The sequence below is a fragment of the Suricata suricatta genome, chromosome 9 (assembly GCF_006229205.1).
Source record: "Suricata suricatta isolate VVHF042 chromosome 9, meerkat_22Aug2017_6uvM2_HiC, whole genome shotgun sequence".
Taxonomy (NCBI): Eukaryota; Metazoa; Chordata; class Mammalia; order Carnivora; family Herpestidae; genus Suricata; species Suricata suricatta.
The window spans coordinates 89,201,625-89,227,045 of record NC_043708.1 but is presented as its reverse complement, the minus strand read 5'-3'; the positions used below and the strand labels follow the sequence as shown (position 1 = coordinate 89,227,045).

The 25,421-nt window shown below is 36.8% G+C and overlaps 1 protein-coding gene across 7 annotated transcripts in view; it reads left to right on the top strand.

Moving 5' to 3' along the window:
• Positions 1 to 25,174, top strand: part of GABPB1 (GA binding protein transcription factor subunit beta 1) — a 71,069-nt gene extending 45,895 nt beyond the window's left edge. For 4 of the 7 annotated variants that reach the window (XM_029950535.1, XM_029950536.1, XM_029950539.1 and 1 more), the window contains 3 exons: positions 12,779 to 12,964; positions 16,086 to 16,201; positions 23,658 to 25,174. In XM_029950535.1, coding sequence (XP_029806395.1) covers positions 12,779 to 12,964; positions 16,086 to 16,201; positions 23,658 to 23,810 — 455 coding nt within the window. In that variant the 3' untranslated portion in view covers positions 23,811 to 25,174. Of the gene's footprint in view, positions 1 to 12,778; positions 12,965 to 16,085; positions 16,221 to 23,657 lie in introns of all 7 variants that reach the window. The other 3 variants (XM_029950540.1, XM_029950538.1, XM_029950541.1) reach the window with 2 other exon arrangements.
• Positions 25,175 to 25,421: the final 247 nt, after the last annotated feature.

Sequence of the window (25,421 nt, the reverse complement as noted above, 5' to 3'; positions counted from 1 at the left end):
GCTGAGGTGTGAAATCAGATCAAGAAATATCTTCTAACAGCTCAGGCTAATTATTTCTTGACTGTTCAATTTCTTTTAACATCAATTATGAGTCTCATCCTGATTTTAGAAAATGTTTATGTCTATATTTCTTCAAGGACATCCTAGTTAGGATCTGGGAAATAAAGTAGTGCTTGCATTTTATATGTGATGAAACTGAGATTCATGAGGTTAAATAATTTTGCCCCAAATAGCATGGCCATTAAGTGGTAGAGTTTTGTGCTCAAGGTCTGATTGATTCCCAAGTTGTATGTATGTCTGTGACAACTATAATATACTGTAGTTTTTTGGTGATCAGTGGACTGGTCTCTTCTAGAATGTTTATAATTTGGCTTGTGATAGGAATAACTATTTCTGTGATTATCATTTTGTCTTACATCAAACAAAAACATCACCATTCTTGCTTCTACTCCTGAGGTGTATCTATGGAAGCGTCTGTTGAAATGGTGTTTTGCTTCTGTATCCTTCTTTAATGGATGGGGATTTCGGGAGTTAGATAGATGAGAACTCATTCCAATCCATTTGGAAGTTATTCCAAAATGAAGACACAGAAAACTGAAAAAATTTTCTTTTGGAGGTTGCAGCTGCCTTTTACTCCATGAAGAAAACCACTGCCATGTAGTACACTGTATTTATTAATAAACAGAGGAAGTTATGTTATCCTGTCTTTTTACCAAAGCTTACAGGCCACTGTGTTACAGGTATTTTCTGTTCAAAAAAATCAAAACTCCAGGAAACTCACATCCTTACTCCCTTTCTTTCTGCTTTAAAACAAAACAAAAATGTACAAACAATAAAAATTCATGGAGGAATAGATTATGTTTTGTGTTAAAGGAGTCCCTGAAAACTGTTTTTGTGCTCAGATTTCCACTTGTTGTTTATAAACAGCTATTCGTTTTTAATGAGAAAATATTTATTCATGCATCAAACAGATTTTTGTTGAACATCTCTTATGACCTGGTTACTCTGCTTGGTGCTAGAGAGAAAATGGTAAACGGTCAGATACAATCCCAACCTTTATGGAACATGTAGTCTTTTGGTAGAACAAGATATTAAACAGATAAAATAACTGTCATTAGTAATACATATAAGAATTCAGGATTTTAAACTAGTCTGGTAGGTCAGAGAATCTTTCTAGAAGGGGATAATTAAGCTAAAGATTAAGTAGGAAATAGTGAGCAAACATTGGGGGAAGAGCATTTGAGAACGAGGACACATGTAAAGCTTTTGAGGCAGGACAGAGCTTTTTTTTAAAGGGACTTCAGAGGCCCTGCGAGTGGGAGAGGAACTCCTGGTGGTTAAAAGTAAGATTATAAAGGATTTTGGGGTATCTGGGGGCCCAGTTGGTTAGGTGCCCAACTCTTGATTTCAGCTCAGGTCATGGTCTCATGGTTTATGGGTTCAAGCCCTGCCTTGGGCTCTGTGCTGGGATTCTTTGTTTCCTCCCCTCCCCCACCTCATGATGCGTATTCTCTCTCTCTCTCTCTCTCTCTCTCTCTCTCTCTCTCTCTCTCTCAGAATGGATGAATAAATTTAAGAAAAATAAAGGACTTTTAAAGTGATTATCACTTTGGCAGTCTTTGAAAGGGAGTTCGGTTAGGAATCTAATGCAGTCAGCTGGGGAAGAGATGATAGTAGCATGGATTAGGATTTGGCAAAGAGATAAGAAGTGAATAGATTTGAGAATTATTTAGGGTGTAGAATTGGAAGTTTTGATTGGTTAGATGTAGGCCTCACAGCTGTAATATAGTTTGTCTTGTCCTTTAAAAATAAACTCTATCATAAAACACTGTTTTTTGGCTATAGCCTGAGATCCTATATTGATTTTTTTTTTTTGCTTAGCCTCATTCTTTTTTGTGGCCCAGCTTTATAATCTCTTGATTAAATAGACATCTATGACCACCCTTCTTTTTGTCTTTAGAGCAACTTCTGTTTGTTTTTATTAAGATGTTTTTCTACAGGTATACTGCATCTGATGGCTCTTTCCTTCCTTTCTCTTAATAGTAAAATTTGAATCAGCTTCCCTTTGCACGTTGTTTTTCTGCTTTTCTTAAATTAGATCTGTAAAAGTAAATTGGCTTTAAGAGATAAGTTACTGGGCTTCATAAATTTGTTTTGGTTTTGCCTTTTTGTTTTTAATTTCAGGTTGAATTATAGGCACAATGCCTTTGAAATGTTTTCAGTGAGCATAGTTTCTAGTGTTGAAATATTTATATGTAGAATGTTCAATCTGTAGAACATCTTAAAGACGTTTTTTTCTGTCTTATTTGGATTTTATGGCATTATAATTAAGAAGTGTTGTTGAACAAGAGACCTCAGACATTTCAAAGATGCTGTAGGTTATTTAGGCTCTCTTTGTATATAAATTACAGCCTGACTTTTGATTTAGACCAGTAAATATTACACTTATTTTTTTTCCAGGGGTTTTACATTTAGAGGTGTGTGTGTGTGTGTGTGTGTGTGTGTGTGTGTGTGTGTGTGTATGGTTTTTAGATTCATGTATTTTTGGGAGAGTCTAAGTGGAGGAGGGCAGAGGTATGGGCAGGGTCAGACAGATACTCTAAAGAGGGCTCTGTACTGACAGCAGAGAGCCAGATGTGGGGCTTGAACTCATGAACTGTGAGATCATGACCTGAGCCAAGGTCAGATGCTCCACCGACTGAGCCACCTAGGTGCCCCTGTATGTATATTAAATAACACTCTTATTAAAGTTTTTAGTCTTTCTCTTTTATTCTTACATGTTTCAACATTTCACTGTTGGATTGTTCTTAAGGTTTCTGAGGGACACTTTGTCATCTTACGTAATTGGTTTCCTTATAATTTTTCCTTGAATTCCTTACCATCGTACAACTTAAAAAGAAAACTTTTTAGATGAAAGGAAGGAACTCTATTATTTTAATGACAGTCATTGCAGATAGTGCAAAGATGAAAGTTCTTGAATTGTGCCTTGATGTGTGTGATCTCAGAAATTTCTTACATATGATTATGCTTTAAAGTATTTACTACTTGTAGTTAGCATTCAACCAGAGTGAACATTTCTTTTTCATATGGATATATATTTTTAAAAATCAAAGCAACAGATAATGTGTTTGAAAACCTTAGTAGTTGTTCTTTTGAATATATTACTATGGTCTACATTCCATTTTGTAATTCTCTTCCTGAAACTTTCTTAAGTGCTTGGTGATAAAGCCTAATTATAGTTTAAGAGAAACCAAAATGAGAGAACTCGAAACATAAAGGGTTTTTGTATTTTCAGTATTATCTTCTGCAATTTGTACCGTGACCCTTGATGACCAAGTAACAGAGTATCAGGGTGGCAGCCAAGTCTGTTACCATGCCATGAGAGTACAGCTTTGAAAACTAGGGTCCCAGTACTTACCTTACCTTTTTTAAAAAAGGAGATCATGATTCCATGATGTTCTACTTGGAGTTGGTAGCAACTTAGCATGTTTTAGAGCAACTGTGCATCTGATTGGTAGGTAACATGACTTCAGGAGAGAATGGATTTATTTAATTACTCTTTTTATAAAGTGTTGCCTCAGATAATACAAGAAAAAAAAAACCCTGTATCATGAAGGAATGTTTTTCTGTGATTTCTTTTTTCAGAATTAGTTATATTAGAACATTTTTGGGGTTGACGGTTTTCAAACCCATAGAAAAATTGGGGGATAACTTTGTATCTTTCACCTGTACTCACCAACTGTTAAAATCTTGCTATACCTGCAATACACACAAACACATACACACACACACACACACACACACACACACGCACTTTTATTTTGCCAAATTATCTGAAAGTAGACTGTGGATATCATGACACTTTTAAATACTTCATATCTCCCAAGAACAAGGACAGCCTGCTACATATTCATAGCTCCATTATATTTCCTAAAAACATCTACATTAATTTAGTAACAGTATCTGACATGCGGTCGACATTCAAGTTTCCTCAGTTGTCCCCGAAGTGTCCTTTGTGTTTAATTTTCATCCAGGATCCAAAATTCAAACATTGTATTTGGTTGTTGTGTCTCTTTAGTCTCCCCAAACGTAGGATAGTCCTGCTGCCTCCTTTCTCTTTCTTCTCTCCTCTCCTCTCCTCTCCTCTCCTCTCCTCTCCTCTCCTCTCCTCTCCTCTCTTCTCTTCTCTTCCCTTTTCTCTTCTTTCTTTCTTTCTTTTTAATGTTTGTTTATTTTGGGGAAAGTGAGAGAGAGACAGAGTGCTAATAGAAGAGGGGCAGACAAAGAGGGAGACACAGAATCTGAAGCAGGTTCCAGGCTCTGAGCTGTCAGCACAGAGCTGGACATGGGGCTTGAACTCCGTAACCACAAGTTTGTGGCCTGAGTAACCTAGTGCTTTCTTTTTGACATTGAAATCCTTGTAGAGTTTATGCCCATTGTCTGGAAGTTTATTCACATTCCAGATTCATTTGTTTCTTGATAAGTATATGCAGGTCAAACATTTCCAGGAAGAACACAAGTGATATTTTGTAATCTCCCATTGCATCACGTCAGGACGTACGTTTCAGACCATCCTGATAAGGACCACTTGGTGAGAGTGGTTACTGCCAGGTCCTTAAAGGCACATTTTCCTCTTACTAATCTTTGGTGTGATACTTTGAGAACATATGAATATCTTGTTTCTCGGAACATTTCAGTGGTTTTTAACATCCATTAGTGACCCTTGCTTGAGTCAATGATTACATCAGAGGTTATAGTGATAATTTTTCTTATTTTGTTAATTAGCTGTCATTCTTCTATCAAGACGATATTTCCTCTTTCTCCCCTTTTCCTTTTTCATGAAGTACTATTATGAAAAAATGGGTTTTTAAAGATATGTTGTGTTGTAATCCGTTATTGTCATTATTCCTTTTGATGCTTCTTTAATGAAATGTAATATGCATACAGAAAAGTGAATGCATCATAATTATACAGTGTACTGAATTCTCTCAAAGTGATTACTCCTGTATAATCACTGTTTAGTTAAAAAATCAGAAGTACACAATATGTATTTTGTGTTTTTTAATATTTTATTTAACCCCAAATAACCAAAATATTTTTATAAGAAATTAATAGAAATTATTAATAAGATATATTACATTCTTTTTTTCATACTGTCTTTGAGATTCAGTGTGAATTTCATACCAAAAGTAACATCTCAATTCAGACTGGCCACATTTCAGTCGCTTGATAGCCATATGATATGAATGATTATTCTTTTTGGACAGTATAGTCTTAACCTAGGTTTGTCAGAGCTTTTTGAGCAGTTCTTAGAATCTATAAAGGCTGATCCAAACTGTGTTATTGAGTTTTAAAGGAGTATTTCTACTCTTTTTATTTTTGACATAATACTGGGACATCACTTTATAAACATTGCAAGGTACAACATTATAGTTCAACATCTGTAAACACCACAGAGTGGTCACCACCAAAAGGCTAGTTACCATCCATCACCATAAAACTGAGCCCCTTGCCCCATTTTGCTGTCGCCCAGCCTACTTCCCCTCTGGGAATCATCAATCTTAAGGTAGTATTATATATTTTGACGAACTTAAGATACCATGTAGGAGAAGGGAGGGAAAATTTCTTTTCTGCCTCTCAGGGTCTTCGAGTTGGAGTAAGAATTAAATTATGAGATAGATTAAAAGGAGGAAAAAAACCCGAACTTTTATTACATGCCTATAGCAGCCCACTAAGGACATTGAGACCTAAAGAAGTGAGCAAGGCAGGCAATTTTTCCTCTCTCACACCACCTTTCCCTCTTTGCGGCAGTAGGCTGGTGCTATAAACCCCACAGACCTGGGGATGTGGCCTGCTGGCCAGGCTGGTGTGCCCTACACACTGGTCCAGTGCAGTGCTCCAGAAGGCCACATGGCAAAGATCCACATCAGGGGAGGAGTGCGGGCTTGGCCACTCGGACTTCAAAGCCAGAACTCTGGGCACTATGCCAGGTTCACAGTGGATTGTACTGATTGTTGTGGCCACAGGTAGGGACTTGTAAGATCAGTGAGGGATTAAACATGTCTAACATGCTCTAGTAAGAAAGGAAATTTTCAACTTTTAATGTATGTAGGCTATCTTCCTGGACTGCCAAGGAACCTATACTTTAACATTTGCTGACATCACAATGACTGAGAAAAACCTCAAGTCATGGGCTCTATTTCTGCCTCAATTACACATTGTACTCTGCTTCATTAAAAAACAATAGCCAATGGGATGCCTGGGTGGCTCAGTCGGTTAAGCGTCCGGCTTCGGCTCAGGTCATGATCTCACGGTTCATGGGTTCGAGCCCCGCATCGGGCTCTCTGCTGACAGCTAGCTCAGAGCCTGGAGCCTGCTTCAGATTCTGTGTCACCCTCTCTCTCTGACCCTCCCCTGCTTGTACCGTCTCTCTCTCTGTCTCTCAAAAATAAATAAAAAACATTAAAAAAATTAAAAAACAATAGCCAAAAAAGGAGCATTCCAAGCATAAAGAGAAGAGAGAAGAAAAAAAAAACCAAAAAACAATCCCCTTGGTTCCTATAAGATTACAGTCACAGAGCCTTGCACATATTAAAAAACATAAGATAAAGTCTATAGCTTTATGGAATATCTTTCCTTATAATAAGTATATATAACCCTGCAGCAAATGTTCCTTTCCTGGAAAACTTTGTTAAGATTGTGTATCCCAGGCAATTGTCCTAATCTGGGCTCAAATAGAACTCTTTTCCTTTCTCATTTAATTTTTGTTTTTTTCATGTTTCAAGTTTTTATTTAAATTCTAGTTAGTTACCATATAGTGTAATATAATACTGGTTTCAGCAATAGAATTTAGTGATTTATCACTTATATACAACACCCAGTGCTCATCATAAGTGCCCTTCTTATTACCCATTTTCCATCTAGCCCATCCCCCACCCACCTGTCTCGGGCAACCCTCAATTTGTTCTCTATAGTTAAGAGTCTCTTATGATTTGCCTCACTCTCCTTTTTTTTTTAATTTCCCTATATGCATCTGTTTCTTCACAGTATATTGCATCTGATTTATATCACTGAACATGGTTTTTGTCAGATTTATCCATGTTTTCCATTTTGTCTTTTTTTTTGCTGTGTAATGTTCCAGTGTATGAATCTACCACAGTCTGTTTATCCATTCTACATTTGATGGATATCTGGTTGGTTTCAAGTTTTTTTTTTTTCTTTTATACTTTATTGTCAAGTTAGTTTCCATATAGCACCCAGTGCTCATCTCAAGTGCCCTCCTCCATGTCCATCACCCCCCTTCCCCTATCCACCCCTCAATCAGCCCTCAGTTCTCAGTATTCAAGAGTCTCTCATGGTTTACCTCCCTCCCTTTCCCCACCTATTTTTCCCCCTCCCCTCCCTCATAGTCCTCTGCTAAGTTACACTTATGAGTGAAAAATATGGTATCTGTCCTTCTCGGCCTGACTTATTTTACTTAGCATGACATCCTTGAGTTCTATCCATGTTGCTACAAATGGCCAGATTTCATTCTTTCTCATTGCCATGTAGTATTCCATTGTATATATAAACCACATCTTCTTGATCCATTTATCAGTTGATGGACATATAGGCTCTTTCCATAATTTGGCTCTTGTTGAAAGTGCTGCTATGAACATTGGGGTATATGTGCCCCTGTGCGTCAGCACTTGTGTATCCCTTGGGTATATCCTAGCAGTGCTATATTACTGGGTATAAGGGAGTGCTATTGTTAATTTTTTGAGGAAACTCCACACTGTTTTTCTAGAGTGGCTGTACAAGTTTACATTCCTACCAACAGTGTAGGAGGGTGCCTGTTTCTCCACATCCTCGCCAGCATCTATAGTCTCTTGATTTATTCATTTTAGCCACTCTGTCTGGAGTGAGGTGGTATCTCAGTGTGGTTTTGATTTGTATTTCCCTGATGATGAGTGATGCTGAGCATCGTTTCATGTGTCTATTGGCCATCTGGATGTCCTCTTTGGAGAAGTGTCTGTTCATGTCTTCTGTCCATTTCTTCACTGGATTATTCATTTATTGGGTGTGGAATTTGGTGAGTTCCTTATAGATTTTGGATACGAACCCTTTATCTGATATGTCATTTGCAACTATCTTTTCCCATTCTATCGGTTGCCTATTAGTTTTATTGATTATTTCCTTTGCTGTGCAGAAAGAAGCTTTTTATCTTGATGAGGTCCCAATAGTTCATTTTTGCTCTTGATTCCCTTGCCTTTGGGGATGTGTCAAGGAGAAAATTGCTGCAGTTGAGGTCAAGGAGGTTGTTTCCTGCTTTCACCTCTAGGGTTTTGATGGTTTCCTGTCTCACATTCAAGTCCTTCATCCATTTTGAGCTTATTTTTGGGTATGGTGTAAGAAAGTGATCTAGTTTTATTCTTTTGCATGTTGCTGTCCAGTTCTCCCAGCACCACCTGTTAAAGAGGCAGTCTTTTTTCCACTGGATACTCCTTCCTGCTTTGTCAAAGATTAATTGGGGCGCCTGGCAGGCTCAGTCGGTTGAGAGTCTGGCTTCAGCTCAGGTCATGATCTCGTAGTTCATGTGTTCGAGCCCCGTGTCAGGCTCTGTGCTGACAGCTAGCTCAGAGCCTGGAGCCTGTCTTCAGATTCTGTGTCTCCCTCTCTCTGACCCTCCACTGCTCATGCTGTCCCTCTCTGTCTCTCTCTCTCTCTCTCTCTCTCTCAAAAAAAAAAAAAAAAGATTAATTGACCATACATTTGTGGGCTCAGCTCTGGATTCTCTATTCTATTCCATTGGTCTATGTGTCTGATTTTGTGCCAGCACCATAATGTCTTGATTACAGCTTTGCAGTAGAGGCTAAAGTCTGGGATTGTGATGCCTCCCGTTTTGGTTTTCTTCTAAAATATTACTTTGGATATTCGGGGTCTTTTGTAGCTCCATACAAATTTTAGGATAGTTGTTCTAGCTTTGAGAAGAATGCCGGTGCAATTTTGACTGGAATTGCATTGAATGTATAGATTGCTTTGGGTAATAATGACATTTTAATGATGTTTATTCTTCTGATTCATGAACATGGAATTTTTTTCCATTTCATTGTGTCTTCTTCAATTTCCTTCATAAGTTTTCTATAGTTTTCATCATACAGATCTTTTACATCTTTGGTTAAGTTTATTCTGAGGTATTTTATGGTTTTTGGTGCAATTGTGAATGGAAATCACAATCAATTTCTTGATTTCTCTTTCTGTTGCCTCATTATTGGTGTATAAAAATGCAACCAATTTCTGTGTGTTGATTTTTCTATCCTGCGACTTTGCTGAATTCATGGATCAGTTCTAGAAGGCTTCTGGTGGAGTTTTTCGGGTATTCCATGTAGAGTGTCATGTCATCTGCGAAAAGTGAAAGTCTGACTTCATCTTTGCCAATTCTGATGCCTATTATTTCCTTTTGTTGTCTGATTGCTGATGCTAGGACTTTCCAGCACTATGTTAAACAACAGTGGTGAGAGTGGACATCCCTGTCGTGTTCCTGATCTCAGGGGGAAAGCTCTCAGTTTTTCCACATTGAGGACGATATTAGCTGAGGTCTTTTCATAAATGGCTTTTATGATGTTTAAGTAAGTTCCTTCTATTCTGACTTTCCCGAGGGTCTTTATTAAGAAAGGATTTTGTATTTTGCCAAATGCTTTTTCTGCGTCTATCAACTGAATCATATGGTTTTTATCTCTTTTCTTTTGTTAATGTGATGTGTCCCATTGATGGATTTGCGAATATTGAACCAGCCTTGTAACCCAGGAATGAATCCCACTTGATCATGGTGGATAATTCTTTTTATATGCTGTTGAGTTTGATTTGCTAGTATCTTGTTGAGGATTTTTGCATCTGTATTCATCAAGGATATTGGCCTGTAGTTCTTTTTTTTTGCTGGGTCTCTGTCTGGTTTGGGAATCAAAGTGATGCTGGCTTCATAGAATGAGTCTGGAAGTTTTTCTTCATTTCTATGTTTTGGAATAGCTTGAGAAGAATGGGTATTAACTCTGATTTAAATGTCTGGTAGAATCCCCAGGGAAGCCATCTGGCCTGGGGCTCCTATTTGTTGGGAGATTTTTGATAACTGATTCAATTTCTTCACTGGTTATGGGGCTGTTCAGATTTTCTATCTCTAACCATTTGAATTTTGGTAGTGCATGTGTGTTTAAGGATTTGTCCATTTCTTCTAGGTTGTCCAGTTTGTTGGCATATAATTTTTCATAGTATTCACTGATAATTGCATACTTTTCTGAGGTATTGGTTGTAATAGATCCATTTTCATTTATGATTTTGTCTATTTGGGTGCTCTCTTTTACTTTTTGAGAAGCCTGGGTAGAGGTTTATCAATTTTGTTTATTTTTTCAAAAAACCAACTCTTGGTTGATCTGTTCAGCTTCTTTTATTTATTTTTTGGGGGGGGGGAGTCTATATTGTTTATTTCTGCCCTGATCTTTATTATTTCTCTTCTTCTGCTAGGTTTGAAGTGTTCTTGCTGCTCTGCTTCTAGTTCCTTTAGGTGCTCTGTTAGATTTTGTATATGTGCTTTTTCTAGTTTCTTGAAATAGGCCTGGATTGCAATGTACTTTACTCTTAGGACTGCCTTTCCTGCATCCCAAAGAGTTCGGATTCTTGTATTTTCATTTTTATTTGTTTCCATACATTTTTAAATTTCTTCTCTAATTGCCTGATTGGCCCATTCGTTTTTTTAGTGGGGTGTTCTTTAACCTCCATGTTTTTGGAGGTTTTCCAGACTTTTTCCTGTGGTCGATTTCAAGTTTCTCAGGTCTGTAATGAGTCTCTTGTAGATAGCAAATAGATGTAGTCCATTTACATTCAGTTTTATTATTGAAAAATATGGTTTTAGAGTCATTGTGTTCTCTGCAGGATCCATGTTTGTAGTGGTGTCTCTGGTACCTTGTGTTCCTTGCAACACTTCCCTCATAGAGTCCCTCTTAGTATTTATTGTAGGGCTGGTTTAGTGGTGATGAATTCCTTCAATTTTTGTTTGTTTGGGAAAACCTGTATCTCTCCTTCTATTTTGAATGACAGGCTTGCTGAATAAAGGATTCTTGGCTGCATATTTTTTCTTTTCATCACATTGAAGACCTGAGAACACATTCAGATTGAAAGTAAGGGGATGGAGAAATATCTATCATGTGACTGGAAGTCAAAAGAAAGCAGGAGTAGCCATACTTTTATTGGACAAACTAGACTTCTAATTCACCTATTCTCCTCTCTGCCTCTTCAGTTCATGCAGTGGCTGCCTCTATTTTATTATGCACCTCATTTATAGCATTTTTTAATTCATCACCGCTATTTTAAAGGTCCATAATATTTGTAGCAATTGCTTCTCTGGTGTCTTCCATGACTTTTTCAAGCTCAGCGATTAATTTTATGACTGTTGTTCTAAATTCTTGGTTACTTATGTTGCTTATATCTGTTTTGACCAATTTTTTAGCTGTCACTTCTTCCTGGAATTTCTTTAGAGGAGAGTTCTTCTGTTTCGTCATTTTGGCTAGCTTTCTGTCTCTTGTCAGTTTTAAAAGCTTGTTATGTGCTCTGCACCCACATGTTCTGCTAGATTAATGGAGGTTCATTGACTGTCCAGGGCCTCCCCGTTCAGGAAGTGTTCTTTTAATGGTGTCCTTTGGTCTCTCTTGTGTCTTTGGTTATTTTATTTCCCTACTCATAATGATATTTGGGACTCTCCACCATGTGGACTTTGGGTTGCTTCTTGAGGTAGTCTTATTAGTGCACTTTGTCTCTTTTCCTCCCACAGTCTTGTGGTTCAGTGTCCTTTGGCTTCAGCCCTTGTTTGTGAGATACAGGTGGGAAGTACCGAGCTCCCTGTTCCTCTGCCATCTTGCCTTCTCATGTCTCCCTGTTTTTAAAAGACTAGATTGTAAAATAATTGGCCTTTGCCCTCTTGTTAGCTCCCTGCCCCCCATCACCTCTGCGCCCTCTAGGATTCCATCCCTTCACCCCTGTCTCCCAGGCACTGAATCTGGTTTCAAGTTTTTGACTATTGTGAGTAAAACTGCTATGAATGTTCCTGTGTATGTTGTTTGGGATCAGTTGTTGGGCATAGGATTGCCTGTGGGAAAGGATTTTGGCAGCATTAACTTGTGATTTTTTTACCCAAGCAAGGCCAGGCATGCTGTTTTCAGCTGCCAGAATCCTCTCTGAGCCCCTATTAACAACATAGTGTTGGATTTTATTTATATAAATGATAATATAGTATATTATTTACTATTATACAGTACTGGATCTGTAGGCCATTACTGCCAACACAACCCTTGCTCACACAATCCAGGAAGGGAATACTGCTTATTCTATTTACTTGAAAAATACAAGTGTCCATGTTTCATTGAGTATAGAAATACATGTCATCTTGTATGTAAATGTAAATGGAGTGTAACCAAATACAAAATTCTCTTATGGATTGTAGAATTTTATTAAGTAAGTGTAACCTTTGTTTTATCTGTGATCTTAGGAGATCTTGTAAATTTTGTACTTCTATAACTAAACGAAGAGATATTACTTATTTGAATATATACATGCATATTCAGAACTCATTTAGTTGTAAACTGTGGGACTGGTAATCCTTTGTGTATAGAGGTATGTATAGCACCACTGGACACTGCATGTAAAAACTTTTCTGTTTAGAAAACAAGGAAAGCAAAAGTAGCAAAGCAAAAATAAACTTCTGTTCATACTTTTATATATGTTCACTGATTTATATATATTTTTTTTCCAGTAGTGGCTACGGAGGAGGTAGTTACTGCAGAATCTGTGGATGGTGCAATTCAGCAAGTAGTTAGTTCGGGGGGTCAGCAAGTCATCACAATAGTTACAGATGGAATTCAGCTTGGAAATTTGCACTCCATTCCGACCAGTGGAATAGGTCAGCCCATCATTGTGACCATGCCAGATGGACAACAAGGTTGGTAGTAGGCATTTGCATAAAGTTTGAGTTTATTCCCAATGCTTGGGAAATTGTGATGTTTTTCAAAGCATTTATTTTTGCCTTAAAGTATATTTTTGCAACCTTTTGCAATAGACTTGATTGGCTAATTTTATCTGGTTATTAGGCTACTATTGAAATTAGCTGGCTTTCTCTGAGTATATACCAGGTGGAAAGAGAAATTGGCTCCAGAATATTCCCTTTGAAAAAGGAGCTTAAATAAATAATTCAGAATATACTTTGGACAATAATTTCTTATGCCATTTATTGCAATTCAGATATCATACAGGCTTCTAAAAATACCTTGTAAGAAAAGGCTCCCTACAAAGAAGTTGGGATTTAGGACTTGTAGTAGGAATATGGTGGCCACTTTTAGCAACTTTGTTTTTAATTTCCCAGTTTTTCCCTGTGGGAACTGCTGAGAGTAGTAAGATTAAACAAAAGCCCCAACTACATTTTCAGTGACACTATAAGGCTGAGAAAATCACAAAATTCCGTATTTTAAGTGCTGCCAAAACATCTAAGACCATTAGAGCCATGGAAACTCACAGAGGTGCATCAAGAAAAGAAAAGGGATTGAGCTCAGGAATTAGCATAAATACACACTCCCAGCAAGACAGGGCTCAGTCCTTGTAGAAGGTGCCATAAGCAGGGCTGAGGTAGAGGAGTACATGAATGCTGGAGGAAGCAGAAAGAGAAGGTACAGAAAACTCCTATCTGAGCAAGCATTGCCGGGTACCCAGTACCCCCGCCCCCAACACATACGAAACCTGTGTGCCTGTGCATAACCTTTTAGAAAATGATTAGGATTGCACAGACCGTGCCCCTTCATGGCCAGTGAAGGAATTAGGAAAGGGAAAGGCTGGAGCTAGAAGTTCTCCTAAACCAGGTTTGGTTTAGAGTGACAGAGGAGGTATAGCACCATAGAGCCACTACAGCTCAGTAAAAAAGTTCGTTGCTGTAGCAGAAGAAGAGGAAACCATTGACCTGTGAAGCCTGCAGAAATCTCTCCTGTTCTGCAGAAATCTGCTGATGGCTCGTCCAAGATTTGGATCAGGCCCAGATGCTGTCACAAAGCTTCACAGAACTAATTCTAATTATATAGAAATAAGAAAACTTTCACAGTCTTTGTTTATATCAAGCAGATATAATGTTTCTAAAGCCTGACATTATAGAGACTAATCTCATCCTGTGAACAAATGGAAAGAAACATCGTATTTTGGGATAAGAAGATTCACTATCATAAAGCTCTCCTTCCTGAGTTAATTTATAAATGTAAGGTGATATGAAAAAGAAAGGACTATTTTAGTTTGCTAGGGCTGCCACAACACATTACGACAGACTGAGTGAAATATCCAACAGAAATTTATCTTCTCACAGTGCTGAAGGTTTGAAGTTCAAGATCAAGGTGTTGGCAAATTTGGTTTCTTCTGGGGCCTTTCTCCTTCGCTTACAGTTGGCTGCCTTCTCACGGTGTCCTCATGTGGTCAGCCCTCCATCTGTGTGTGTTTTCTGTACCTTAATCTCTGCTTCTTAAAGGTCATATTGGATTAGGGCCCACTCACCTGACCTCATTTACCTGATTTTTTAAAAAATATAATTTCTTTATTAAAAAAATTTTTTTTAACATGTATTAATTTTGAGAAAAAGAGAGAGCACAAGTGGGGGAGGAATAGAGAGAGAGGGAGGTACAGAATCCAAAGCAGGTTCCAGGCTCAGGGCTGTCAGCACAGAGCCCCGACACAGGGCTTGAACCCATGGACTGTGAGATCATGATTTGGGCTGAAGTTGGATACTTAACCAAATGAGCCACCCAGGCGCCCCTCATTTTATCTGACTTACCTCTTTGAAGGCCCAGTCTCCAAATATAGTCATACGGTAAGGTATTGGGGTTTAGGACTTAAGCATTTGAATTTTGAGGAGGACACAATTCAGCCCGTAGCAGAGACTAAATAGTTTTTTTCCTGGAATTGACCAGACAGATTCTGAAGTTTTGATTAATGGGAGGAGGAGGGAGAAAGAATAAGAAAACTCTGGGAAAGAATAACAAGGAGAAGAGCTTACTAAATGTTAAAATAAACTTTTAAAGCCTCCGTAATTTAAAAATATGTAACTGACATATGAATATATACAGACTATGCACAGTCCAGTGAGGCAGATAGAAGGTTTTCAATTCTTCTTGAGTTAATTTATAAGTGTAATGTGGTATGAGTTAAAAAAAACAAAAACAACACTTTAATTCTCAATGTCTCTAATGTTTTAAATTACAGTATACTAAATAAATATTTTACTTTTTAAATTTCTGTTTGCATTTATAAATGACAGAGTTTTCAATATTTTGACAAAAAACTTCAAAGGCTGCAAACCAATTGTGATTTTCCCCATTGATTATTAAGGTTGCTTTCTGTGGTCCCAGCTCACAGTCATTTCTCTGGTCCCACACTGCTTGTTTTGCAAGGCAAGGACAGCCCCCCACCCCCTTCTCTCTGTATATTTACATCTATATAAAGAAATACTTAAATTAGGGACAAAATCCAACAACCCAAAAGAAAAACAGACAGTTTATAAACAGTGTACGTAATGATGTGTCTGCACAGTGGAATATTATGCAGCTGAAGAAAAGAAAGCTGTGTGTACTGATGAAAGATACCCTAGATGCATGGCGTGAAGAAAGCAGAGGCCCAGCAGTGTATCTATCGTATGTTTGAATGTGTGTACGGTACCTTTTGTATAAGAAAGAAAAGTGAGAATGTATATTCATGTTTGTTTTTGTATAAATTAACACAACAGTATTAAGAAATCAGTAAAAGTGATGGTCTGTTATGCTTATTAAACATTGTTCTGATTTTCAGCCATATAACAAATATGTTATCTGTAAAATTAAAAAAAAATAAGTAGGTACATTAAGCAAGTGGTGTTCATTAAAAATGCACCGTGAAGACTGATACGGACATCCTTATAGAAAGCAAATCAGTGCTTTGAAATTTTTGTTTTGGGACATATTTATTTTAGGGAAGTTATATCAACAGTGTCACAGATAGTTTTATTTCTACTAAACCTATCTGAAAATGAATTAATGTATACGGTTTTTTCATTTCAGTATTAACAGTACCAGCAACTGACATTGCTGAAGAAACTGTTATAAGCGAAGAACCACCAGCTAAGAGACAATGTATCGAAATAATTGAAAACCGGGTGGAATCTGCAGAAATAGAAGTAAGGAGTCTTTTACCCGGTGTGTTTTGCTGCAGTCATCCAAAATAAACTCTATTTGCTTTTCTTTATTTTTAATTTTTTTTGTCTTTTATATTTATTACTGACAGTTTTGTTTTGATACAGAATGAAAGTACATAGTATTATTTTGTCTAATTATTCGCTAATATAGCAAGCCCTCAATAAATAAATATTGAATGAATGAATGAATGAGTGAAGAATTTGTTTATAACAAAGTCTGTCATCGTGATAACATTGTAATGTCTTTGGTTCTTGCACTTCATCCTTTGTTTTTTATTAAATTTACATACATCATTCTTACAAGTCACTAAAGGAAATACCACTGTATGTTGATGAAAACCATTCTTTTCTTTCAAAAGTGAAATGCAAAGGTCTGTTTGGGCTGGAAGATCCTTTTAAAGAAGGTTGATGTTTGTTGACTAGGTTATTTTTAAAAAGCCATAAGTAACTGCTTTTTTCACTGCTAAGTTCTTTAAAAAGGAATTTAAATTAAGCCAGCTGTTGATAGGATTCAGCCTTTTACTCCTACCAGACTAGTTTGAGAGTGTAACCAAACCGTAGATGCCTCACAGGTTTTTTTCTCGCATGATTGTAAATAAAACTATGTCCCCTGAATTGGATATTAACTCATATAAAGTGTAAGTAAAGTTATTCTGGAATAACTTTGAAAGATCAACTGCAGCGTACAGAACATTGGACTTGAAATTAAATGAGCTGGATTTGAATTCTGCCTCTTGCCCCTATTAGCTTTGAGGCACGTTATCTTATCTTTCTGAGTTTAAGTTTTATTTTCACTTAAATGGGAGTTTTGTATTACAGTATCTGTATTTTGGATGTTTTATCAGAATTGAAGACGTCAGCATTTTCATTATGCTTATATTTTTAATATCTGATATGTGTAAACAGTAAGTGTTGGTGAATATTTTAAATAGTGTTGGTGAATAGGAATTCTGAAGGGTCTTATTCCATAGAAAAGAGGATAATTTTATCTTTGAAGGGAGCACTCAGGATTTTATTTTTAATATTACTGTTTTTAAAATGTTTATTTTATTCTTTAAAAAATTTTTGTAATTTTTATTTTTTTATTCAAAAAATTTTTTTAATGTTTTTTATTTATTTTTTGAGAGACAGAGAGAGACAGTGCGAGCAGGGAGGGCCAGAGAAAGAGGGAGATACAGAATCCGAAGCAGGCTCTGAGCTAGCCATCAGCACAGAGCCCAGAGTGGGGCTTGAACCCACGAACCGTGAGATCATGACCTGAGCTGAAGCCAGACGCTTAACTGACTGAGCCATCCAGGCGCCCCATGTAATGTTTATTTTTTGAGAGAGAGAAGGAGACAGAGCGTGAGCAGGGGAGGGGGCAGAGAGAGAGAGGGAGAGACAGAATCCGAAGCAGGCTCCAGGCTCTGAGCTGTTAGCACAGAGCCCAACACAGGGCTCAAACTCACAAACTGTGAGATCAAGACCTGAGCTAAAGTCAGATGGTTAACCAACTGAGCCACCCAGGTGCCCGCAAAATGTTTGTTTATTTTGAGAGAGACAGAACGAATTGAGGAGGAGCAGAAAGAGAGGGAGAGAGAGAATCCCAAGCAGGATCTAGAGCTGTCAGAGTAGAGTCTGACTCTGGGCTCGATTTCACAAACTGAGATCATGATTTGAGCCAAAATTAAGAGTTGGACTCTGAACCCACTAAGCCACCCAGGCATCCCTCAGGATTTTATTTTATTATTATTTTTTAAAAATAGTCTCCACGTCCATTGTGGACCCTGAGATCAGGGGTCATGTGCTCTAACTTAAACTAAGCCAGCCAGGTGCCCCAAAAAGAAGATTTTTAAAAAAGTCTTTAAAAGGCAGCATGATTCTGACTGAGGGCAACTAGAATACATCTTTACTCCAATGCATTTAAGTGTAATGCTGATACATCTTTAGCCACACTCACAAAGAACATATTATTGAGTTAAAAAGAATCTGATTCATATTTTAACCAGAATGTTTTGTAAAAGTATGACTTTAATTATTGAGGGTAAGTTGTTTTGTTTCTTCAAAACTTAAAATGATATTCAGTACATGAAAGTTCTTATAAACAGTTTATTCCATTGAATAGTATTAGTATACTTATTATCTAGTAATCTTTTAAATATGTTTTTTTGATGCTGATTATCATTTCTGGCACATAAGGTGAAAAATTTTGTCGTGTACTTTGCTCTAATAAACAGTTTTAAATTCTTTGAATTTTTATTGAACATAAACTTACTGAATTCAACAAACTATGTATTTAAAACGGCGAATGTGCAGCCTGTGCCTTTATTCACCTAATAACCCATGAGAGTTGCTATTTTCTTCAAGATGTAGCCTGATTCCTCTCTTACAGTCTTCCAGAGACCAGGAAGAATAATTTCAGGTAACAAGAAAGTATGAATTGAGGTATAGAAATTAACCAGAACCAAAGAGATCAAACTTTAGGGAGATGAAGTTTTAACCTGGTATAAAGAAGTGGGGTTTTTTTTTTGTTCTGTTTTTTGTTTTGTTTTTAATTTTTTTAAGGTTTTTATTTATTTTTGAGAGAGAGAGAGACAGCAGGACAGACGCCCCTGTTCTGTTTTATTTTTAGTTATTAGAGCTTCCTGGTAATGAAAACCTCATTCTCTATCACCAGAAATGTTAATGCCAACATTGCAGGATCTCTCTAGAGCTATTACAGAGAGACCCTGAAGCAGTCAGTATTGGTGGTCAGTATTGGTGGTAGGGGTGCGCTGGGGATATAGACTGAAGAGTGGCCTCCATTGTTTTCATCAAACCAGGCAGTCATTTCCTTATAATACATGGAGTGGTTCTTTTGACTTATTTTCTTGGATGACCAATGGGGTTGTCTTGGAATTGACTTTCATACTCTAAGTGACAGCTCAGCCATTAACTGAAAAGGTTTCTCACAAGCAGTGGTTCTCAACTGGGACATTTTTGACCCCAGAGGACTTTTGGTCATATCTGGAGATACTTGGGGTTGTCACAACTAGGCTGTGCCACTGACATATAGTGGGTAGAGGCTGGACATGCTGCTAAACATCCTACAATGCACAGGCCAGCCTCCACAGTAAAGAATCATCTGGTTTAGAAATAGCCATGCTGAGATTGAGGAATGTGCTCTACAGGAATTAAAAATCAGGGGCGCATGAGTGGCTCAGCTGGTTAAGCATCTGACTTCAGCTCAGGTCATGATCTCACAGTTTGTGAGTTCGAGCCCCATGTTGGGCTCCCTGCTGTCAGCATGGAGCCTGCTTTGGATTCTCTGTCTCCCTCTCTCTTTGCCCCTCCTCTCCTTGGGTGTGTGTACACGCACGTTCTCTCTCTCTCTCTCTCTCTCTCTCTCTCAAAAATGAATAAACATTTAAAAAAATTAACTCATTATACAGAATCTAACATGTTTGGGTTTTCTCTGTATGTATGTGTCCACAACTACCAGTGTGACTGTTAAGAAGTCAAGTGCTAAGAATTTACAGTTTCCTGACTAATGTTGGAGGGGCTTATTAATAATCTCTACAAAATTAGTTTAAATTTTAGAAAATGTATTGTAAATGTTAAAGCTTTTATATCGGCTTAGCAATATAGGAAATGAAATAGGTTTGTTTTTTGAAGGGGAAGTATGAATAAGACACCAAATTGCAATAATGTATATCATATCACTCCCTTGAGAGTATTCGGTGTTTTTGGGAGAGGTGTGCTATTTATGGATTTCTTCCATAAATAGTAGGCTATTCCGAATTGACATTAAAATTATTCTTTTGTAATGTGGGAGAGAGGAAATGTAATTAGTTCATTAAGAATAACAGATTCTTCTATTATTTTGTTGTGTGAATTCAGGAAATACCTTTAGCTTTTCATTACTATGGAGGTTAGAGATGAATATGTTTATTAGCAAATTTTGTTTATTTTTAATGAAATATTTGTGTCTTCTAACCAGTGATAGATTGGGATCCTTAGTGTTCTTTTAAAATCTGATTTCTGTAAACTTTACACAATGTTTTATTTGATGCAGTTTTTTTAAGTCTATTTTTTTTCTATTGATATTCTTTTGATCTACCAAAGTTTAAGATTTCCTATAGTCCTCTCTTTATTGCTGAGGTAGGCAAAGTTTTTTTTCTGTGAAGGGCCTGATAGCGAATATTTTTGGTTTTATGGGTTGTACAGTCTGTGCTTCACCACTTACCTTTGCCATGATAGTAGGAAAGCAGCCACGGACATTTTGGAAATGAGTAGGTGTTTCAGTAAAACTTTATTTATAGGAACAAGCTCATATGTGGCTCATAGCCCTTGGAAAATACATGTTTATACACAAGGATACAGGCAGCTCACACACTCCAGCCTTTTCTCTTTTTTCAAACAAATATTTAATGGTTAAGAATATGGGTATATTTTATCATTTTCTGATTGTGTTATCTTGGTCAAGTTGTTTACCCTTGTAAGGCTTGATTTTCCCGTCCTAACAAGGGGGAAGATAATAGCATCTACATTATCAGATGGTTATAAAGTTTACATGAGAATACATATAAAAGACTAGGACAATGATGGGCATCTGATAAATGTCCAGTAAATGTTAGTTGCTATTAAAATTATCTTCTAAAATTTATATAGAAGTACAGTAGAAGAGAAATGAGTAGATTGATTTTTTTTTGCTTTATAATAGCTAAGGTAAAGTAAATTTGAATACTGGAAAATTAAAAATGATAAAAAAAAGTTATGTAATCATTGCTACAGCCAAAGCAGAATTCAAGAATTTTGTTTGAAAATAAAAAAGCTAACTCAAGTCTTCGCTTGCCCTATTACTCCATGGCATGGGTTTGGAGTTGTAGTGTAAGAGAAATACCTTCTCTATTGCAACCAAATTGTGATTATTATTAGAATTTACTTTTTGGAATTCTTCCATGTTAGACTGTTAAAGGAAAAATATTTCAGTATGACATATTAGTACACTAAAATATATTTACATGTATCAGAGTCCTTTTTATTGTGCTTTTATTGCAAAAGGTCAAACCCATAGGCTTGGCTTTCTATTTAAATATAAATCTCAAATGTCAGTCTGTTGTACTGTTTATGTGTGAAACAACCAAATTACTGTTTATGTTAAGGAAGTGTCTTGCATATATGTTCAGTAAACATTTAACAAATAAATTTGGAAACAAAGGATCTCTTTCCAAGAATAAAGTTAAGAAGTGATAGTTTCCACTTTTTCGAGATTTTTATTTGCTTTGAAAAGTGAGATGGCAAAAAGATTTCCCAAATGCCTATATTCCTGAGAACTGAAAAATGGAAACACTTAAAAAAAAAAACTTTAATAATGTTAACTGCTTTCAGTCTTGAGGATTAATATATTCAGAGTAGTGCTAATGACCTTTACCTTTCAGACTTTACAGATATAGTTAAGAAATGCAGTGTAAATGAATCTTTTATTTGGCCTAGTAGACAGACGGGAGCTATCTTTTCATTTATATTAAGATACATTTTACTAATTGAATAAAAAAACTGTATTTACCGTTAGACTACCTCACTTAGTTTGCTTTCATCTTCTGAAGTAATTGTGAATCCCTTGCTGTTTCTAAATGTTAATGAATAGCTAGTATTAGAATTAGAGAATCTGTTCCAGTATTTCCTACCAAATTCAAAACTTTCGTTACCAAAGGATTTTATATCTTAACACATTTTAAGAAAGTTTTTTTAATTTTTAATGTTTATTTTTGAGAGATAGAGCATGAGCAGAGGAGAGGGAGAGAGAGAGAGAGAGAGAGAGAGAGAGAGAGAGAGAGAGATGGAGACACAGAATCCAAAGCAGGCTCCTGTCTCTGAGCTGTCAGCACAGAGCCCAGTGTGAGGCTCAAACTCATGAGCCTTGAGACCATGAGCTGAAGTCCGACACTTAACCGACGGAGCCACCCAGGTGCCTTAACACATGCAAAATATGAAAACACTTAAGCACAGCCGTGTGTGCTCCTGAGGTGGGGCAGGTCTAGCTCCTGGAGAAGCAGTGTCCCTCTGCCACCTTTTCCATTGGCGTGCTTAGAGTTCTCCATAGTTCACTGCCAAGGTAGTGATTGCTTACCTGAGGCCGACTCTTGGGTGTCCTTTCTGACTTGTTCCTACTCTGCCATCTTGCCTGGAGGAGGGTTCAAAAGGGGTAAGAAAAGTGTAGCAGAATAGGCCATGGGTATTAATTGGAGATGAAGGGTGCTTGCGTTTCTTGTACATTTTGTGTAAATGGAAGACTACTTGTATAATCAATCATTCCCACCTTTGGTGGACTCAGAGGGAAAATACATGTTGGACTTTGCTTCATTCCCAGTATGAAGAAAGGAATGGGATCAAAGGAAGGAAGGAGTATTAAATATGCTCCTCCTTGGAGACCATGTGTGATCTAGAGAAGGGGAGGGAATCTTTTGGTGTTCACAATGGACAGGAGTCAAGGAGGCAGTGGAAGAGACCCTCATACTGTCCTTCCCGAGTAGGCGGCTGACCCTCACCTCTGGTTCCCTCTGGTCAAGTGTCTTGTCCAGTGTGAACCTGGTGTTTCTTATCATTAATAATAGTCCTACCCTCGGCCTTCATCCCACTGAGAGGTTCTAGCCTCTGTAATGAGGCTGCACTTGGGCCTGTGCAGGTTGAGCTTTTTCCAGTGTACATACTAGAGGCATGGGCAAGGAGTCTTTGAAATGCTTTCCCTTAGGCAACTGAATAGGGGCAGGATGAGGAGGAGAAAGAAAATCATTTTCATTGGGCTAGATTTGTATTTAGCACTAAGAATCTAATGCACATATTTTATATTTGGACAATTTAATGAATCACAGTGAAGACATTAGTATTTTATTGGTTTGTAAAAATGGTATAATTTAGGAAACATTAATCTAGAGCAGCACCCCTTCATTTTAGAGATGAGGAATCTTGTTATCATAAAGGAAGATAGTTTCAAAAGCAGTAATATTAGAATCTTGTAAACCCAACTATGTTACCAGGGAAAAACTAGAGGCTTATTATTGGAAATCGCCTTGTTTAGTCACATGATGGATGCTCAGTAAGTATTAACTGTTATAAGTTTATTATACCTTTACATAAAAACATCACAAGAGGTGTGAAGAGGTATATTTCTGTCTTAAAGTCTTCATTAGTTTTTGTAGTACGTATGAAAGTACGGGTACCACCATCTGGGTTCATTATGTAAATCTTATTTTTAATCATAGTAATTTCCTGAGGTCAGAAACTAATCAATCAGAGGGTGGAGCCCAAAATCGGTGCTTTGTTAATGAATTGGTTGAAAAGGCAAGATGTCTAGGAAATGTTTATAGGTGGTGACTACATCTAGCTGCTACAGATTTTTCTATTTGAAGGATGCATGCTTGTATGTATTCATAATGTGTGCAAACATTGAAAAAACAAACACTTTTTTTTTAATTAGGAGAGAGAAGCTCTTCAGAAACAGCTGGATGAAGCAAATCGGGAAGCACAGAAATATCGACAGCAGCTTTTAAAGAAAGAACAGGAAGCAGAGGCCTACCGACAAAAATTAGAAGCTATGACTCGCCTTCAGACTAATAAAGAAGCTGTTTAATTGAAATGAACATGTAGTTTGGATTTACTTTTGGTTAAGAAAGAAACCAGTCTTGAACTGTGCACAAAGGTGCAGTCGCAGGAAGCAGGAGGACAGAAGAGACTACGGATTGATGACTGGACTTAAGCCATGAGCTTTGAATTCTTGTAACATAAAACTTTACTTTAGAAGTTGTGAAATGTATTTAAAACGAATTCTGTAAATAGTTTTTGTTTTTTTTACAGTTCCAAATGAGTTATAAAGATTGTTGAAGAGATCCAAAAACACAACAAGCCACTGTTTTTGTGAATTCTTTTTGATTTTAGTATGAACCTTAATTTCTCAGAAACAGAACAGTTTTAAGGGTGATCGTTGTTGATTAGACCAAATGTTATGTAATAATTATGTGGTGGACTGATGCTGGAATTACTCCTGTAGGTATAAACTTCTATATGAAGAGAAGATTTCTCCCAGGAAATCTTTGTACAGCTTTAAGTTGTCTCAGATTCTCTGAAAACGTTTTTTAGAAAGCAAATTTTTATATTTGTTCAATTTCAGCTATACCCAAGTAGATAGATATACATGTATATGAAGCAAATATTTTTTAAACTTTCTGTTTGTACATATTCTGCATGTTTTATAATTTCAAAATGCATCACTTGCATAAGTGTTTTTCCCACAAAGATGATGAAAGTTACTAGGAGAAAAAAAAATCCTTTTATTTAGTAGGTCATTGAAAGTAAGTAAGCTTGCAGCTGGTTTTATTGGAATGACAATGTTCTTAGAAAGAGCAGCTTACAAGAAAACTTGAATTTCCAAACTGCAAAATCTATGCTTTTTTGAAAATTTCATAGTGGGGACGTGAAACTGTATTCTGTGCCTTCCATCATGATTTCCACATGAAAGCACTTTAAGGCACTGGATTTTAAGATAATGTTTTTGGAATACTCAGAGCATATAGGTTTCTGAAATATTTCATGGACTCATTTCTCCCCAGGAAATTATTCTTATGGAAAAAAAATTGTTTTTGTATGTAGAACAAGAACTTTTTGTACTACAGTGATGCTATAGATATGTCTAACATAACTTTTACTTTTCCCTGTGAAAGCTGTATGTATGTGCTGTGACTTGATCTCATCACAATGTTGTTGAATTCCACAACGTATAGACATGAAACTCTGACATACTGTTTATTCTTTTTTTGTAAAACATAACTTCAAGCTCTTTTTTCTTGCTTTATTTTTAATGTTTTATTGCTTTATGAAAATGTTTAACCCTAAGACCCTCCTAGATTACCTATCTGTATAAAGAAGCAATTACCCTTAAAACTGTACTCTGGCCTACTTTTCTATTTTACAATTAAATATCTTTTCCACATGTGTTCAGTGTAGACTGATATTTTAACATCACATGAAAAATTTTGTTGTGTATCTTATAGCTATATTCCACCAGAATGAAAATATTCTGTATTCTTCACGCTGTGTCGTATAAATCCTTGAGGTAATTTCTTGGGAATTTGTTAGTTCTCTCACTGGAGTTATTACAGTTGTTAAGATTATAAAAGGATCTGGGAACTATTGGCCTGGCCTGATAGTTTTTATTTGGAAACTTAGAAAAGTTTAAGAACTCTAA